The following is a 20550-nucleotide window of genomic DNA, read 5'->3' on the forward strand; positions in this document are numbered from 1 at the left end:
TGAACATGGTAACTTGTAATTAAAAGCTCCCTGAAGCCTGTTGTTGTCTCACAGCAGGTCCAACACACCTCATGAAAGAGTCCATGAAATAGCATCCAGCTGGTGCTCGACTCTTCCCACACACATGCTCGTGTGTAAGCCCCATACAACACAGGTACATCACAAATGTTATACAACTCTTTTTCATTGTTTCCCTCCCACATTCATCAGATGTGACCTCTGAATAGGATGTTTACCAAAACGCGTGATACACAGATACACAAAGCATTCAGCTACTCTGCGCGTGTGCATCTTTACAATCTGAGCTGCTCTTCCCACAAACATTTTGAACAGCTCAAAGGTTACCTGCTGCATCGCACAGCTGCTGAAATCTGAACCTCGGTTTTTCACATGTGTCTGAGCTTCTTACTCTGCACACTCCATCATGTCTGTATTCATGTAAAACAACGTTATAGCCAGCGCAAAATCCTTCAACATAATGACTGGAGGTTGTAAATACTTAATGTTTTTCCTCCCTGCAGAGAAAACATCTCAGGAAACTGGAGAGGAGACAGGTGGTGAATAATCAAACACATCTACTGTGTGTTAACACTTAGTGATTCACTGTTTTTAGACGGTGGAGACATTTAATTATATCCTGGCCAGTGAAATAACTGAAGGAGGTGTGACTATTCTTCTACAACCACTAATTTCTATGCAAACAAAGCGCATTCATTAAACATTTGCATAATATAGCATGAAGTGTTGCGTTGATCCTTCAACAAAATGTTGTACAGTGGTTCCTCCTGACTTATTTGACTTGCATATTCAGTGAAGCACACATGTCCTGTTGACTTTTGGCACACATCTCGAAAATGCATGCATGTGAGAGCAGCTTAAGCCCAGTTGTGGAATATTTTAGCCCGCTAGTAAAAGAAAAAGGGCACTTGTTCATTAAATTAACATATTCACCACAACATAGAAAGGCTGAAATGTAAGAGGAGACGGAAAAGTAAAAACTCAGACTTGATTCATTTTACAAACACTATTCGGCAAAGGGACAATTAGCTTACCTGTGCAAGTCATATCCCTGAACAAACGCAACAGACCGAGACCGTCCTCCTATAACAAACAAACGTATAGGTTGTTCGCACATCAGGTTTGACTGATAGTTACGTTTGTTTTTTAGGTGACATCTAGTGGCCACAGTAATAATGATGGCTCACATGTTGTAGTGTTTTCAGTGAAACTGGCCGGTGAATTGATGCCCTCAACACATCAAAACGATTGTCAAATGTTGAGGAAGCGCTTAATTAATCACAATCTTTTTTTTTTTTTTACTAAAGCTGACCAAGTCGTTTATGTGCATAAACTTAATCGATGACCGTAATTACCAGTGTAGCACCGTGACCATGACCACCTGGCAACCGGATCCCACTGAGAATGACCAAATGAGGCAACAGATGGGGATGATTGATTGGCTGGTAATTAGTGAAGAATGTATATTTAACAGGGGAATACTAGCTTTTAGAGGCAGCTTCTGGATTACCTAGATTAGTAGAGGATTTTGTTGTTCATGTGGTGGTGTAAGAAGTAAGCAAGACTGTTTGAGACTGGGGCTCGACGATTTCTCTGTCTTCCCCGTCACTGGATTTATCAGTCAGTTAAGGGAAATCAAACCTTAAAAGGTTTGAGCTTCGTCAGTTATCTATGAGCCTGTTTTATTGTTTATTTGTGTTGTGCAGTGATGTATTTCTTTTTGCTACAGAGCAGCTAATGCACTTGGAGAGCAAAGTACTTTTCAGTAATCAAAAACATCAATAGGAAACTTCAGGTCTTGGCAGCAGTTACTCTAAATCACAGCTTATTCTTTTCTTTCTCCTCAATTTGTCACACTTGGAAAAACTGCAGAAAGAAAAGTAAATAGCGGTCGCAAATTAAGGAGAATGAAGATGAATAATGACAAAGAAAATCAAACATTTCCCACAGGGCAAAGCTACAAACATAGTTTTGGTGTCTTGCAGATTGGCTGAAGTTAGCATGGATGGACCCAGTCATTATCGCTCAATAGGAGCAGAGACCTATTGCTTAAAGGGATAGTTCACCCTAGAATGATATTTCGCTCATTATCTACTCACCCTCATGTTGACTAAGGGCTGGAAGAATTATCAGAGTCCACCGTCCCTTCTCTGAGTTACAGGGGGTCTCGGCGTAGCAGTGCATTTCAATGCAACGGTTGCAAAGGGACACCGGAGCTCTTCGTAAAAAAACACACACAAAAAAACATCCAAATACCTCCATGATGCTCGTATGTAATGTCCGTCTTGTGCTGAAGCCCCAAATTGCGTAATTGTCCCGAAAAAAATTAAATAAGTCTATATTTTAAGCTTGTTTGTAGCGGAAGCTTCTCGAAGCTCCTCTTCCTGGTCCGTCCAAATCTCGCGTGATTTGCGCCGGCGTCAGTGCGGTTACTGCGAATCACGCGATATTTGGACGGACCAGGAAGAGGAGCTTCGAGAAGCTTCAAGCTACAAACAAGCTTAAAATATAGACTTATTTAATTTTTTTCGGGACAATTATGCAATTTGGGGCTTCAGCACAAGACGGACATTACATACGAGCATCATGGAGGTATTTGGATGTTTTTTTGTGTGTGTTTTTTTACGAAGAGCTCCGGTGTCCCTTTGCAACCGTTGCATTGAAATGCACTGCTACGCCGAGACCCCCTGTAACTCAGAGAAGGGACGGTGGACTCTGATAATTCTTCCAGCCCTTAGTCAACATGAGGGTGAGTAGATAATGAGCGAAATATCATTCTAGGGTGAACTATCCCTTTAAGTCTTACCATTAATTAAAGCTATTGTTATTGATTATCACCACACTGCACTCTGTGTTCTCATCTTACAGAGGGCAGCTGCTCTCAGTGCAAACACACATTCACAATAACGCTCTCTGAGCAGCTGATGGAAAGCTTCCTCTTTGATTTGTGTGAGTGCTACCTTTACAGCTGAAGGACGTGCAGCTACAAAGAGCTCACGGAGAGAACACAGACGCTACTCCATATTCTTGTTTTTTGGTAACATTTTATTCCTCTGCCTGTTTTTATTTACTACAAACCGATAAACCTTTAAGTAGAGTGGGGCATCAACAGGAAGTTTTTGCTACATTTCATTTCCTGTTGAGTCACAGTGATGTGAAACGATCACATTGATCAAACTGACTGTCTGTTGATTGTGTGGTTAGAATTTCTCTGTTGTGAAGATAGCACAGAAACAGCTCTAAGGGAGTCTACAGTACAATTAGAGGCTCATCCTCTGGGGGAAAATCACTCACTGAAACAAAAGTAGACAGGTAATGGCGATCAGATAAAACACTACGTCAGAAGGTAATGGCTGAAACGCCATTGAGTGAATCTCCAGCGGAGAATTAATCCATTAAGATATAATCTATAGTATGTTAATGGTTGCAGGAGTATCACACTGAGCCAGCAGACTGAGTAAAGACCTGGGCGAGTTTGCTAAACAGAATATTATCCCTCACTCAGCTAACTGCATGGAAAACACTCAACCCAGCAGTTTCCGAGTCAAAGTCGAGAAGTCGATCGAGCATTCACACAGTCTTGTTGGAGTCTATAAGAGAAGATGCAGAGAGCGCGATGCACAGATTGAAGCGATGTGCCCGATGTCTTCCAGCAGACGAGTCACAGGGCACGTTAAGACACGATGCTCCGTCTCCTCTGAACTCTGCTTCACCCCATTATCAGATAGTGACGCTCTCATAAAGCAATGCTGGGCTCAGCGTTACATGTGCAGCCCTAAGGTATGAGCATGGCGTGCTGGGCCTTGGCTTTGACCAGAGCATGGGAAGAATAAGAAGGTTACACAGAGTGGAAGCCTGACAAGACGTTTGCGCTGCGTCTCTTTTGCTTTAATGATCATCCCTCCGACTGATGTGTCTGTTCAGAAATGGAGCCAGATCAGTGAATGTCACTTTGGTATTTCGTAGATGCACTTCAGCCTCATAAATGACAAAGAAGATGGACGATGGTGGAGATGTTTTTTTCTCCTTGCCTTTACTTTTTTCTAGCTCTCATTCGGAAAGTTGTATGATAAATTGTTGCTCGGGGGCACTTTCTGAACTGGACAGTTATTGTGCTTTCCAAGAGGTTTGTTTTTAATCCTTGTTGCTCCCCTCTGCCCCACATTCATGCACGCATACGCTCCTTTTGTAATTTTATTTGTTAGACAATATAATCCAATGAAAGGTAAGTACTCTCCAACAAACAGTAATTGTTAGTTGCCATTGTATTGAGCCATCCAGCATGCACTTGAACACAGAGCGCCTTTGTTTTGTTTTTTTCTTTTTGTTGTTTTTCTCATATTGGATATTCAGGGAATTTGCGTCATTCATTTGTGATTTTCATTTATTCCCCCCGTCAGAAATACAGATAAAATGACCGGACATTATTTAAACAAATAGTTGTCTGTCCTTTCAATCAAACAGGGCCATGGCTATTTTTTATTTCCATTAAAATTACACCTATTTAGTTTAATATTTGGCCAATCATCCATGAATAAATAGGTCTAAAGAAAAGCTAAAACATTATTGTGCTACCTTGAAAAAAAAAAGAGAAAAAAAAGCATTACGTTATCTTTCACACATTGGACAAAACCCCAGGCAGGAGTGAAACATTTTGGCAAACTAACTTGTTTCAGGATGAAAAAATGCTAAAGGGGAACAGACTCAAACAACCAACGAAGTCCCGCCGGCTCTGCCTGAGCGACTCCCAGCTGTCGTTCCACCTCTTAAATCAGATGTGCAACAATAGCGATAAAAGCTCTGGGTTATTTCCAGGAACAGCGCTCACAGGGTTAAGCAACATGTGTTTCCAAGGACCTTGATTGGTCTGGATCCACGGCTAAGTGGGAGCCCAGAGGTGTAGCTCTGGCAGGGTATCACAACGGCGGACTATACGAGGCTAATTAGCCTCACACCTCCGAGCCCATTAGTTCCACTCTAGCTCCCACCAAATGGCCGTTGTGATTCCCATCGTCCGGCATCAAAAAGCGCATCCAAGCAGACATATTGTACGTGACAAACAAAGTAGGATGGAAACATGTACGAACATAAATCCTCAGGGTGTATCTTTAATTTTCCACCCTTGTTCTGACCTTGCATTCCTTTTTGAGGAGTGAATGTTCATTTTAGGGAAGAGCTTCATTTTGTAGTCAGCTTCGGGGCAGTTAGTGATGTTACAGCCAAAAATATGCAGATGCGACATGAATTACCGCAGAGAGCTGCCACAGATGTGATGTCAGACTGCTGGAGATAACCAAAAAATTTGAGTAGGAGAGGGAAAGAGTCTGGTCGACAGGCTTCACTTTAACCCACAACAAATTATTGGTATTAAGTAATGATGATGAAATTGAAATACTTCAAATTCAATCTGAGTTGAGTGTCATTGGTACAGTAGATCTGTATGACAACTTCAGAAATAAGACGACTGGTGTTACTAGTGGCTAGGGATAAAAAATAAAAATAAATGGGGTCAGGGGCCAGAAAGGGTGGATAAACCTTTTCTTCCCTCCTTGGTCTGTTTCTCTCTCTCACAGTGCCTTGACCTTTCCCTGCTGCTCTCTGGCTGTCCCCCAGCAGGACTCCACCAAGCTCTGGGTCTGGTTAATCATTGCTCCTACTTGGTGCTAAGTTGCAGAAAGTGTGTTAGGAAACGAGGGAGAGAAAGAGAGAGGGAGGGAGGGAAACCCTTGGAAAACCGTCACACACTGGTGTAACACTTTCACGCCGTAAGCCAGAGCATGTGCTCACCCACATGTATGTCAGCCTCTGTACTGAGCCCGGACACAGGTTTAAACGCCATGCCCTCGCAGGATGGTGCCTGATCACGCTCTCCGGTAAGAACTTGTTTGGTGTAGAAGAACGCAGTGTTGACATAGTTGAGCTGCAGTTTTCTGCCAGTAACGGCAAAGTCAGATTGACATTGACGATATAAATTGGCATGCATTCACCTTCCCTAATGAGCCGTGATGGATGTTGGACTTCTCAAATCAAAGCTGACATTATTTGTTTGTTTTAAGCCTCCTGTGTTGCCATGAGACCGTGCAGAAAGAGTTGGGCTCTCCAACATTCAACATGTCTGATGCTGTTAAGGCCAGAGAAGTCAGAGCTGTGATCTCAGCGGGACCAGACCTGACCCGATGTCAGGCCAGACAACGGTATCTGTGATCCCTCAGGCGCCTGGGGCAATCAGTCAGTCTGTACTACAGCTAATGCTAACTGCATCCTGTGGTCATTACGCTGAGCAGGCCATTTAGAAGCTAGGGCTCTTTGGTGTAGATATTATCTGAAGTCTGACTTCCAGTAGAGAGACTTTGTAATATATAGGATGGACATTAAGGTTATGACTGGAACCTCCTGGTGGCAATTTCACCCCAAGCTTTTTTTTTAAGCGTGTTGACATGTTCGGTCAAAAGTGCAGGCAAAAACAAGAAGCGTCTTTGATTTGAAATGGGGCGTTCTCAACTCCACACATCTGTCATGACACACTGTGCCCTTATCGCTTGAGCAAACACCGTGCCTCCACGCCCCCCCCCCCCCCCCCCCCCCCCCCCGACACCCAGTAAACAAAAGAAATCCCAAACACATCGACACGAGCCCGTCCTTCCCCGCCACGAGACTAGAACAGAATGGAATTTGAAACGTTTTAGCCAAAAATGTTTCCATGGTCAAGGTGTTTTTTGCAGAAACGTTTCAGATTTCGTTCCGTTCTCCGGCTTCGACCGAATCTCTCGCTGGAGCTTGCTGCGTTGATCGATGCACAGGTGAGTGACCTCTGGCACACACACTGGACCCCGGCTCTCAGCCGAACGGTGACGGGCTTAAAGATGGAGGTGGACGGCGGCCAACTGTGAGTCAGAGAGAGAGGCCGAGTCGCAGCTGTCTCTCACTGATGGGATAAACAGTTTCCTGGAGGTTTTTTGGGCCTCACGCTTGATGTTCCGGACGGTGTGGTTCTTGGCCCCGCTTGCATCGCTCAGCTGTACGTCTTGTTAACCGTGGTCATGCCTGGTGTGATGGAGTGGCCTGTGATGTAAATTGAACCGGGCTGTTACTTTAAATGAGCCTTGGTGTCATTGACATTTCTTTTTTTATTTTACCTCTGCATGCCTCTTCAGCTCTCGGCGTAACTGTCGCGTGACAGATGCGACCCGGCCTCTCACGTTGCCCAACCAAGCTGAGGCAATAAGTCGTATGTTTGCATTGAGCTTTGACGGATTGTGTGTCTCTGTGTCATCCAGGCAGTGTGGCAAGCGTAGATAAACTCTTCCCCCGTCCTGCAGTATCCCCTCCCAGCAACAACACCAGGAATAAGGGATGTCACGGCCGTTCCTTCTTTTGGCCATACTTTTTGTCTCCTGCAGCATCCAGGTGGGTCCAGAGGACACACACACCCACACACACACATACACACACACTGGCCCTTATGGTATTGTGGTGGAGGCTGTGTCCTCTCAAGTCTCACAGTGTTGTTCTGTGGACGCCTAAACAAACTGTCTGTACCTTTTAGTTTACAATGCGTCAGACTGTGTATAAAGTGGCACAGGACCTCCCATACTGACAACACATTAGAGCAAGACACAGTGTCATCTTGACAGATGATATTCCCAGTGTGAGGAAGACTTGTTTACAGCTACTGTATATAAGAAGTGAAGTGAAACAGATGAATGCCAGTTCAGTCGCTGCGCCCCAGTTTTAGTCTCTGTGGTGTGTCAATAACTCCACAAATAATGGACCTTCCTGTTCTAACTGACCTCATACATGCTCCGTTTGTTTCCTCAGGTGTCCTCCGGTGCTACCCTGGACAAGCTGAAGGAGAGTTGGATGCTGTACATGGAGGAGTGCGAGCGCAACAACAGCCGAGACCCGCCAAGCACCGGTGAGCCAAACACAGTGGAGCTACACTGGCATCTATAGTAACAAATTACAGTGTATTTTTTATCCAGAGAAGCAGGAAATAAATATAAAAGATTTTTTTTAACAGATATACATTCACAAAGGAAACTTCTTTACCTTCCATTTTATAGTGTGGTTGCAGCTCTTATATACAGTACAATAGGGAATGGATAGGTCGCACTATCACCAGACTATTGAAGCGAAGCCATTTCCGCTCCCTGCTCAAACCATTGTATAATTGTCACAGGTGCTCTCTTATCTCGGATGCCCAAGTATAGACTCTATACATCCCATTTAAACAGTCTCTGGGCCATCGCTTCTCACCTCCATTTCCATGGATGATGTCTAAGAGAGGACGGGGTAGGAGGGGGTCTGGGATGTAGATTTTTTTGCTCTCTCACCCAGCTCCAAAACGCTGCTGCCTACTTCACGCACTGCAACAAGCTGCTTTACTCCAACAACATGCTGGCACTGGTTTTACCTCAGAGAGAGGGAAAAGGTAAAACACTGTCATCAATTGTTTTACTCACTCAGCCAACGGGTTTCGCCTTGATCAGCAGCATCGTTACACATCTGTTCCTTCCTGTGCTTTTTTCCTCCTGGGCCAACTCACTTCTACTCAGTCCAAGCAATCACTGCATGAGGTGATTGTCCTCCAGCGTTCATACAGGGGAGGTCCTCCAGAGATTCAGGAGAAAAACACTACTGAATGACCAAATAAACAACAGCACACTACACTGCAAACAAACTAAAACAACTTAGCGCAACCACATAAACCAACGTCTCCCGGTTACTTTGTGACATAATCACTCGGCCTGCAGCTGCTCCAAGTTTCTGATTTGCTGCACCACATGTGCTCTCTGCTCTCGGCTCACACCAACTCCAATCCACGGCGTTTAACTACATGTCGAACGCTGCCCTTCAGCTGCATTACTCGCTGTTAGCGCTCACGGGATAGATCGGGAGAATGTACGTATGTCGTTCCAAAAAGCCGCTTCCCAAATTTGCGCACAAAATCACACCACTCCACTCTCCCACTCTGCAGCACTCTCTTGCCCTTCGTGTCACCGCACGCACGAGTGTGACAGCGAATTAGCAGGTGCAGGGGGCGACGGGACAGTGCACATTATATACCTGAACATCCAGCCGTCTATACACCACAAAGCAGCGTTGTTCACATCCTCTGTGGCGAAGATGAAAGGTGTGTTGTGGTGAAGACAAGATGAAAGACTGTGATGATGTGTGTAGATGCTGTAATAGCCACCAGAAGCCATCACTTCAAAGACACGATGTTGTGGTCAATGACTTAGACCACTACAGGACATAGACAGCAAGGAAAAGTGTGTAAGGGCTATGACAAGATAATCCCTGCCTTATTCCATCTTTTTGTTTTTTTTTGTTTTTTATCTCCAGGCATCGTGTGCAACAGGACTTTTGACAATTACGCCTGTTGGCCTGATGGACTCCCCAACACCACTGTCAGTGTGTCATGTCCATGGTATCTGCCGTGGCATCATAAGGGTAAATCAATACAGACTTCACATCAGTCATGTTGATGCATAGCAACTGACAATATCCTGCAGATGAAGACAGCTGTCCGTGATGACCGGACTGCGCAGTAAATCACAGACTGTGTATGTGTTTGTGTGTGTGTGTAGTTCAACACGGCTTGGTTTATCAGGAATGTGATGCCAACGGCCAGTGGGTGACCACAAAGAACACAAAGAACACCAGCGAGTGCGACTCTAATGATCCAACTCAGGTAGTAGTGATCTCTCAGGTTCTTTCTACAGGCAACAGACACTGAAACAAACAGAATTAACCCTCCTGTTGTCATCTGTTTCCTTCCTCCATCCTTCCTTCTTTCCACAATCCTTTTTCCTTTCCTTCTTTCCTTCCTTCCCTTTGTCCTAATTTCTTCTTCCTTCCTTTTGATCCAATTGACCTGATCTGTTCCCTCCTTCCATCTTTCTTTCCATCATTTTCCCCTTCCCTCCCTTGGCTATGAGCACTGGCTCATAATCTGGAGTTGGTCCCCGGGCGCTGCACCGCGGCTGCCCACTGCTCCTCAGGGATGGGTTAAATGCAGAGAAAGAATTTCACTGTACTAGCTGTATATGTGACAAATAAAGTACCTTTACCTTCATCCTTCCTTCTTTCCCTTCGTCCTTTTTTCCTTCTTTCTTTCCTTCCTTCCTTCCTTCCCTTCATCCTCCCTTCCTCTTTCCTACCATCTTTCCCTTCATCCTTCCTTCCTTCCTTCCTTCTTTCCCTTTGTCTTCCTTCCTTCTTTCTTTTCTTCCTTCCTTCCCTTCTTCCTTCCTTCTTTCTTGACCCAGGAGGACAACAGGAGGGTTAATTAATATTTTCTTGTTTAAATATAAATAATTGACTTGATGCCTCTATTAGAAATGAAACAGAAACACACTTCACTACTCGAATATAAAAATAAACTGAAAAAAATGTCAGCGTGTTCACATGTGTTTTCATTTGCAGCAGTACTACGGCCATATTCGGATCATGTACACAGTGGGCTACTCCTTATCACTGGTGGCTTTGGTGTTGGCGCTTGGCATCCTCATATTCTTCAGGTAACAGTGATTTTCATTTACATTCATTTCAGGGAAATAATATTCCAGCCGCCTGCTACAGTAGATTCTGCATCAAACACAGCATGAAGTGGAAATAATGTCTGAGCAGAAGTGGTAATACAGTCGTGTTTGAAGGTCCCATCCATTATAAAGTAAAATTTCCATGAAGCAATTTTCCATAACGCAGGTTGAAGCTCTATATTAATACTTAGAAAGAAGCTCAGTCCACAGAATGCATGCACACAGAGAAACTGAGCCTAAAAACAAGCCATTAGGACTTATGTAACTTTGGGGCGACAGAAGCCCCCACCAAACCTTCCAGGATTTAGTTTCTCTGGATGGTTGCCTAAAAATTGCTATATTTTAAACTCAAACTAAAATAAAAAAAAAAAATCCTCTAGAGACACTGTTGTTTCTTGTTCGTTAGGAAACTCCACTGCATGAGGAACAACATCCACATGAATCTCTTTGCCTCCTTCATCCTGCGAGCGCTGTCGATCCTCATCAAGGACGCCCTGCTGGTGTCCAACATCACATCACAGGACCTCAGTGGAGACCAGGAGCAAGGATTCCCTCAGGCATCAATGCCTCCAGTGGAGATGCTGGTCAGCAATGGGGTCAGTGTGAGGGATCTGCATCTTAACAAGCTGTAGCAGCCACTGTGATCGTTATGGGGGTGGTACATTACTTATTTGTGGCGGAGGTGTTGTCAAAAATGATGGAAGGTTATGCAACTGTATTTTTGCCAAGGGGAAGGTAGTGTGACTTGTTTTTCAATGCTGAAGTTTGCGCTGCCATAATTATGAGTTTCATAACAGCTCACTACAACTCTAAAGATAAATGTACAGTAGGGGCTAATCATCCATTAAAGGGGATAGTTCACCTAAAATTCAAATTTCACTCATTATCTACTCACCCTCATGTCGACTAAGGGCTGGGAAGTTTCAGAGTCCTCCGTGCCTTCTCGGAGTTACGGGGGCGTCCGCACAGCAGTATTTGTCCATATGATGGTTGTGAATGGGGCTCACTTTTCTTCGTCCAATAAGACACACCAAAAAACATCCATACTGCTCGTCTGTAATGTCCCTCTTGTATTGAAGCCCCAACATGAGAAATTGTTCACGCGAGATTTGCACTGACACAGGAAGAGCAGTGAACTGAGACACTGGGAGCTTCCGCTACAAACAAGCTTAAAATATAGACTTATTTAATTTTTTTCGGAACAATTTCTCATGTCGGGGCTTCAATACAAGAGGGACATTACAGACGAGCACTATGGAGGTATTTGGATGTTTTTTGGTGTGTCTTTCTGGACGAAGAAAAGTGAGCCCCATTCACAACCATTATATGGACAAATACTGCTGCGCGGAGCCCCCCGTAACTCCAAGAAGGCACGGAGGACTCTGAAAATTCTCCCAGCCCTTAGTCGACATGAGGGTGAGTAGATAATGAGTGAAATTTGAATTTTGGGTGAACTATCCCTTTAAAGCGAGGAGGATCTACTGTGTAGATTGATGTGTTTTTGTTTGTATGTTTGTGTTGGGTAGGAGAGGGGTGGGGGGGCACAGCTGGCTGAAGCTGGGGTTAAAATTGCTACAGTTGTACAATCTGGTCGCTGAAGGCACAAAGCCTGACTCCCGGCGGCAGAAGGAGCTCCCATCTGCCACAGCACCGACTTCACCATTCACATCACTCAGAGTTAAATGATGTTTGACATCCACGCCATGCCGCGTTTTAACATTTGCAAAAGAAACTCTCCCTGTTTCTCTTGCAGACGATGGTCAGCTGCCGCATCGCCTCGGTGATGATGCAGTACAGCATCATGGCCAACAGCTACTGGCTGCTGGTGGAGGGCATCTACCTCCACAACCTCCTGGTGATCACCGTGTTCACGGAGAGGAACTACTTCAAGATCTACCTGTGCATTGGTTGGGGTGAGCTTGAGTGTGGGAGAGTGTTCATTGTGTGCTGAACAGCGGTGTGCAAACTGACCACTGCTCTCATTTCTTCACAGGTACTCCATTAATATTCCTTCTGCCCTGGGTTGCTGCCAAACACCTGTATGAAAATCAAGAGTAAGTTTCCACAGAGCTCTCCCTCTCTCTGTTGAGAATCTGTTAAACATTTTATATTTTCGCTAATACGTGCTGACTTCTCAGTGAAAACAGCACCACATACCAAAAAGAAAAAAAGGTTGGCAGATGGTCCTTCTGCAAAACATATGAATGTTGATACTCGGCAGCGCACGGTCAATTTAACATGTAATTACTACACCAAGAGTTGGCTGCAATTAAACTTTTCACACACAGACACGTTTTATGTTCTGCAGGACACGGCACATGGGAAACATGTCAGAGCAGCAGTCGTGTCATATTCATATTTCATTACAGTGTTCATATGGGCTTATATTTGTCTCATTAATACCTGTGAATGCACAGAGGGTGATCTACAAATATTCCTTGGTTTGCACACATGTTTTCCTATCCACAAATACAAATTTCTAATTTGTAACTTGTATTCCGGTTAACCTGCGTCATCATCCCGGGGGAGAAAACAAGCCCATTAATTTACCCGCAGGTTTTTAGAGGTTTACCGCCGGCTGGTTAAATTCTTTTAGGAGATAAATGTTGGTCTCATTCAGTGGTGTAGTCTGTGTGATACTGAAATATTCCAGTATACCCACTACAACAAAACTAGACTATGTCTACATTAACGACGATGACGACACAGGTTAGCCGGCCGACCACCTCGGCAGCCCGGCTGCTGCCTCTGTGATGGTCTCGGTCGCTGCCCCAGACGGCGGAGCAAATTTCCAAACAGCCGTCATTTGGATAAACTAACCACATATTGGGGATCTAAACAGAAAACACATGTGGATTTTGAGGCCACGCTTTCTAAACCGACTGACTACACTGGGCGTAGAAACCCACAGTGGCGCTAACCCCCAACCCCAACCCTCGCCCTCTCCCCACACCATCCTGCTCATCAGCTGGACAGAGCTTTTTATTTTACCAAGAGTTTGCAAAACAGGGCGACAAAAGGCGAGGTTTCAAGTGTTTCATGTAAAGTGCAGGAAATGTATTTCATTAAGTGCTTTTCGTCCACAGGTGCTGGACGCAAAACACAAACATGAATTACTGGTGGATCATCCGTTCGCCGATACTGCTGGCAGTGGTGGTAATTTCCCCTTCCTACCTCTCATTTTGTTTCTCAGTTTCCTGTCTTTTCTGTCCACTACTCTTCTCCTTTCACATCATTCAGTGTATGTGATGATGTTTCTCATCCAAATAGTCATTTACCAATGCAATATTGAACACACCCCTTTTATTCATGAAGTGTGAAACGTTGTCTGTCCACGTTACCATCTGGGAAACACGCTAAGAGTCAAAGGTTTTTGGATGGCCTCTATCCGTACTGTGACCCGGGCATTTTATTGTAGGTGTGCTCTGCAAAGGTCACTCCCGAGCTTTTATATAAGTCCAATTTGTCATGGCCCTTGTGTCAGGCTGGTTACACAGACATGCAGGCATTTTCCATGCATTAATCGTTCTGCTAAGTGGCCTGTATCTCACAGGAATTCCTGTGTTTGAGTTGTCGCAGGGTCGGGAGGGCTGGTTCCCATTTCACTGCTTCCCTCTTTGTGTGTGTGTGTGTGTGTGTGTGTGTGTGTGTGTCGCTGTCATTGCTGAAATGATTACTGCAACTTGCAGAAATTCCATTAGTAATTTCCCTTGAAGATCAAAGTATACACACATGAAATAGTAACACTAACACACACACATATATATATATATATATGTATAAATATACTGTATACAAGACATTAAATCGACTGCATACTCCACTCACTCCTAATAAAGCGTCACTATTATTGCTGTCAACCTTGTACATAATGAATAATAAATATTATGTTTTATTGTATTACCTATTTATTAAGCAACTTGACTGAAGAAAATGTCCTCAAACTACAAATCCTTCATTACACAAAGCAAGTCATGCACCAATGCAATGCACTGTACGTAGATGCAGTATAATCACATAATTCAAAATAAAACCTGGATAATAATTGCATGTACAAATTAAGCTCAGCTTCCCCTCCTATACTTCCAAACACCTGCAAATTACCCGTAACGACTTAGTTGTAAAAAGGTCACATCATGAATGATTTTCATCAGGAGGACACCCACTGCTCCTTGAAATGCCAGCTGCTCTGATAACAAAAATAGTCTTGCTGTGAACAATAATGTTGAGTCCGCTCACCCAAACCACTAGATATATTTGTACATGTACATGTACTGTATGTATTTTACTTACAGGTAGTGGTACTATTCCAGATACTTTTGGTTTTATCTGCAGAGGGACTGTGATATTCATATCTGAGATTGCTGCCATTTCCTAGTTCAGATTTCACTTTCATTTTTCTGACTGTGTGTATCTGGAAGTGATATCTTGTGGTGTCATTTCTCTCTGCTTTGAGAGGCACTAATAACATTTCCCTACGTCTCCACTGTAGCAGGGAAGCAGCCCAAATCTCAGAGTGTCTCTCTGAACCTTATTACGATAAGCTGATTCTTTCTGTATGAAAACACATATCTGTAATTAAATTTGAAAGTATGTTTTACCTTAACTGATCCTTTAACATCTGTTTTACCTCTAATCCAAATGTGTTTTTAACTCTGTTGCCTCTGTCTTTCACAGATCAACTTCCTCATTTTTATCCATATTATTGAAATTCTTGTGTCAAAACTTCAAGCGCATCAAATGAGATACACGGATTACAAGTTCAGGTCAGTTCCCACATGAAAACATGTTTTCTATTTACTGTGCTGCTATGTTTTATTCCTTTCTCTCCTTTCATCCTGTGCTTTCTCTCTCACTCAGGTTGGCAAAATCGACCTTAACCCTGATTCCTCTGCTGGGCATCCATCAGGTGGTCTTTATCTTTGTGACAGATGAATCCACTAAAACCACCATTGGCCTGCGCCTCACCAAGCTCTTCATAGACCTCTTCTTCTCCTCCTTCCAGGTCAGACTATTACAAGAGGAACTTTAGCAGAAGTTATCAGCTATTGCTTTCGCTGACAAACACACCGTTTATCAAAACACACTCAGCATCATGGCTCTTGTTGGGGAGAATATCTTGCATCTTTGCAACTGGTAGTGAATCAGAGACATAGATGTGGTATCTTATGGCCCAATAAATCCCAACACTTGTCCCCGTACTGAGACAAATTAGAAAACAGAGGCATACTATTTATTGGGAGGAGAGATGGAGGAGATAAATGGGACAGACATGCTGAAATGGGATAAATCTTCTACAAACTCCTCTCTCTTCTTAAATCTCAACTTAATAAGATTAAAAGGAAGAAGCATACATTACAGATGTGTAACTATCTCCTAATCAAATCCAAGTCCCAAAAATCGTGTTGAGCCAAATTTACAACATACCACGAAATTCTTTCATCTGCTGCTAACTGACTAAGTGTCGAACCAGATCAGCTTGTTCAGCGATCTGTTCGGATGTCGCGCTCCCTCCCCCCCAGACCACTGAGAACTGCTGTATTTACTTGTGTGTCAGGATGCATTACATGAACACACTGTGCTGGCTATGCAACTACCTGGCTGGGTACCACTGTAGGATAATAACCACGGTGACCTTTTGTAGACACAGATGACATGTGTCAAGATTACAGCCAACCAACAGGGAGAGAGCAAGAGAGAGAGATACTGTGGAGGGAGAGAGAGAGAGGGGATGCTGTGGGAGTCTAAAACAGAAGACACTCTTAAATGAGCTGTTGCAGTCAGTTTTGCTCATCCACAAAAATGTGGAAATGTGGATGTGTTGATGTGAGCACATGGAGCGCCTGAGGCCACTTAGTCATGTCTTCATGGCTTCAGCCATTTGGATTTTGTCATTATTTAAAGCCCTAATGTGGAAGAATTGTTTTGGGGTTTTTTTGCTCTGGGAGGTCTCCCTACAGTGGCACATGCAGTTTCATTTTACAGCACATTACTGTCGTAAATGCAAGTTGCAAATTGCCCCACTCACACACAGAGGTACACATGCATTTGCTAATGAGCTGAAGCAAAGACAACAAAGCCTAAGTAAGACAAAAAACTTACTTAGATTAGTCTAGAAACAAGATGGTGAGTTTGGCGTCGTTCTTGGGTCCTGTCCTTTCTTTGAGCTCTTGCCAGTGAGTAAAAGCTGGTCTAAGCTTGACCATTACAGTATCTTGTGCCTTACTCGGCTACTCTCTCTTCTCTTCCTCCTACAACTCTTCTTTGGTCTCTGCCCTGACGAAAACACTGGTAATTGTAAGCCAACTAGCTTCTTTTAGCGACGTGAGAGGTGTTGATCTTGGTGTATGATGTGTGGGCGGAAAGCGAAATGTGTACTCGCCAGAGTTAAAAGATGCAATACTAGGCCAGGAGGGGGCGCTGAGGAGCCATTCTCCCTGATACAAGTCAATGAAACATCAAAATGTTATATCAATAGTGTTGCTTTTATGCTGAAGATTGACTCAGTGTTTGTGCCCACAGGGTCTCTTGGTGGCCATCTTGTACTGCTTTGTCAACAAAGAAGTGAGTCTCCTCATTTTGTACAAAATATTTTCATCCATACACTGACGTATCTTCCTTTCTCACATTAATAACCTCCACTTTTGTCTCCATCGTTGCTTCAGGTGCAGTCTGAGATCCTAAAGGTGTGGAAGCGCTGGAAGCTAGGCAGGAACATCGAGGAGGAATACCGCCACACCTACAGCAATACCCCCAACACCAAGACAGGCAGCCTGCTCAACCACGTCTCCACTCGACTGTCTCACCTCCCGGACATCGCTAAAACCTCCGCCCCGGTCTGCAGCCCAGAGGAGAGGCACATGCTGGTGACCGGCTGCCATAACGGTGTCGTCCACAGTAAGGAGGCGGGCCAGTGCGCCTCCCCGCTGCACGAGGGAACCGTCAGCAATTGCACCCTGGTGGAGGACATCAACCTCACGGACAAGGTGCAGTGTTACGAGGCGCAGAGGGAGAACGAGTCGGCGAAAGACACAGGGAACGAGAACTTGGTGACGAAAGCTGGAGAGCTTTGAGCTCTCTCCTGGCTCTGACATACCTGGCCTGGGTGGCTGTGAAGAGCTGGAGCTTGATGGAGTCATGTGTCGTCTCTTTGCTCAGAGATTGGTGTCACTGGGAGACCGAGCGGCGCTCAGCCCTCTCCACAGCCTGAGATTGGAGACCAATATGGCAGACATCCATGAGGGGGTGTAACGTGCTGTGAGCTTTGTGAATGGATGTTTTTGTCAGACAGTGTAAGAAACTGCTGCATGTTGGACAATGCGACAACAGCATCTCAAGGCAGAAAAGCCATGTACATTAATATGAAAAAACCTCAAGAGCTTAACATCGGCAACAATACAACAACATCAACAACAAAAAACACAGGGTCCTTGCTTGAGCCCCTGCTTTAATTTGTGCTTTGTATCAAATGTGTGTTTTGTGGTACTGGAGGTTAAAGACAAACTGGACATTGAACTGCATACACAAGAGAGAAAAGACCAAACAAGTGACGCATGGAGCAGGAACAGGGTAGGGAACAGGGAAGAGGAGATCGCCTTTTTTCTTTTTTCGCTTTGCTCTGATTATGTGGTTTTTTTGTCTATACTGACTTTGATGTAAATGTACAGAGAAAAAAAAGATAAAACATTCTGTTGGCTGTACCTCATACAGAAAGGTGACCACAGTGTTGTTCACACGGCCCCATCCAGGGCCCATGGGAAACTGGCAGCTGCTCTAACCAGGGTCATTCCTGGCTTACACACACACACACATGCACACACACACACAGACCTTAAAGGAGGTCAAGAGATGGCATAGGATGAATTATAGATAAGCTAAAAAATTACCATTGCTTGACATACTTTGGTGTTTTACAATAAAATAAACTTTTTTATATAGGTCCAAACCTTGGATACTGCTGACTGAGTGCTATAGTTACGACTGTGTAAATGTGCCAGATGTGTTTTCAAGGGGAACAGTTGCCATTAAAACCCTTTTCTTCCCCCTTTTTCCGCCGTCAAGACATTGTCTGACTCACACCCCTTGGTGTACCATATGAACTTATACACAGTAGCCTACTCGACCCTTGTGATGAAAGGCGATAGGGGGGGCGAAGAACTGTGCACTCAAATAAAGGATAAAAATACACAGCTTATAGACATGGCCTGTAAAGGCACGCATGCATACAGTATGAATCCAGCACTGTGACTCTAAATAGCATGTCACCTCTGGCACAAGGATTTTTTTTTTTTTTTTTGCAATGCTAAATATACATGCATGCAAGATTGCGCGGATTTAGTGAACTTGAGCTGTAAGTTGTGTACGGTGCCATCACATCGGCGCAAGTGCTATAAATGTAAGACGGACTGTGCGGATGACTGCATGCGCCCAGTTACTCTACAGACAGTGTTTTCAGTACTCAGCCTTACTCTGTGTCCGTGGCGGGGGCGCGGACACTGAACAAAACGCTGCGCTCTAAAAAGGTAGAACAAATCCTCTCTGGTATGCATACTAGTGACAAAGACAGCTAAATTAACAGCGGTACATTTGCTTCTGAATACATTGCATTATTTTTTTATTTTTTTTTTAAAGGGAAGCTTTTTTTTTTAACTGTTAACCTTTAAGTTGCTAAACATTTTACCAGAACTAACTCAACTTGACTTTGTACCTATGACTATTTGCACAATGTTAATTTATAATTTCTTAATACTGTGTGTACATATGTGTTTAAACAGGTGATTTATCTGATTGCTACCAATATATTTCATGCACGTCTGTCTGTATATATATGTGTGTGTGTGTGAGAGAGGGAGAGAGAGAGAGTATTTTCAGGTATGTATGAATGTGTATAGTTTTAGTACTCAAGATTTGTGGATGTGTTATAGGATGAATCACTGGCTGCAGCCATTGGAGCAGTTGGTTGATATAAACCAGTGCAACTGGCTTCACACAGAGCACAGAGGTCATAGGTCGATATGAGTGAGTCCCACTCTAGCATGTAGAGTATCGTATTCCCAGAAGTCGTGCCTATATAAGGCATAAAGAAGACACGGCTCTGTGTATTATCATGGAAGTCGGTCTCTCGTGTCGTTTTGTAGAGTTGAATTGAAGCACAACGGCGACGTGTTTGTCATTCAGATAATGGCTCTGTGCATTTACACTTCAACCAGGTGGTGGTGTTGAGTCTGGGAAACAAAATTGCGGAATGAGGCTATTTTTCCACCAATATCTGCTGAGGATTGTAATAGAGGAGGTCGGTAGATATCCAGTACTCGGAATTGAGCTGGGGCATGACGCACACCGTGGCGCTGAACCTGCAGTGTTTTTCTTGAGCAGGAGAAATGGTTTGATACTGACACGGCAACAGACGAATGTTGTACACCTTGACTAAAATAGTATGAGTTCAGTAGAGTATATAAGTATATTGTTGATTTTTATTTCAAAGTAATACATGTATATTAAGCTGTGACCATAACCATATATGTTTTTTTGAAACCAGCAGTTTGGGTCACTCCCCCTTTCTGGACCAAAGTGGTTCTTGTCTGAATGTATTCTTTAAAAAGGCCCATATCAGTATGTTCCTTTTCTTTCTCTTAAAAGGTGGTTATGTAAAGTATATTTGCTGTGAGGAGCCAATCAGTAAAAAACTGACTGTGTTCAGGTGTATACAGTTCATCATATATTGTGTCCGCTCATCAGACTTTGTCCAAATAGTGAAAGAATAAATTACAATGTATGTGAAAGACTATTTTAACTTTCTGTGTTTTTTTTGTATTAGTGGACATTCATAGTGTTGAAAGTCTTGTTTTCGTGGCTTCTTGAGGATGTAGGCTGCAGCGGCTGGTTTGTCGGCTGAATGCCAAGTCGGCCTATGAGTGAGGTGAATATTGATTCTATCCTGGGGTCAGGTGCTGCTTGCACTCACTATTGTGGCCCAAACCCACGAGAT

At 43.8% G+C, this 20550-nt stretch overlaps 1 protein-coding gene across 4 annotated transcripts in view; it reads left to right on the forward strand.

Moving 5' to 3' along the window:
- Positions 1–20349, forward strand: part of gcgra (glucagon receptor a) — a 41428-nt gene extending 21079 nt beyond the window's left edge. Inside the window, exons 1-14 of one of the 4 annotated variants that reach the window (XM_083977815.1) lie at positions 6785–6818; positions 7296–7425; positions 7837–7933; positions 9364–9471; positions 9609–9715; positions 10447–10541; positions 10969–11158; positions 12316–12475; positions 12556–12616; positions 13649–13718; positions 15240–15328; positions 15423–15567; positions 17085–17126; positions 17228–20349. In XM_083977815.1, the coding sequence (XP_083833941.1) occupies positions 7372–7425; positions 7837–7933; positions 9364–9471; positions 9609–9715; positions 10447–10541; positions 10969–11158; positions 12316–12475; positions 12556–12616; positions 13649–13718; positions 15240–15328; positions 15423–15567; positions 17085–17126; positions 17228–17635 (1626 nt within the window). In that variant the 5' untranslated portion in view covers positions 6785–6818; positions 7296–7371 and the 3' untranslated portion in view covers positions 17636–20349. The other 3 variants (XM_083977816.1, XM_083977814.1, XM_083977817.1) reach the window with 3 other exon arrangements.
- The last annotated feature ends 201 nt before the right edge of the window (positions 20350–20550 follow it).

This window comes from Trachurus trachurus (genome assembly GCF_905171665.1).
Source record: "Trachurus trachurus genome assembly, chromosome: 8".
In the NCBI taxonomy this organism is placed as follows: domain Eukaryota; kingdom Metazoa; phylum Chordata; class Actinopteri; order Carangiformes; family Carangidae; genus Trachurus; species Trachurus trachurus.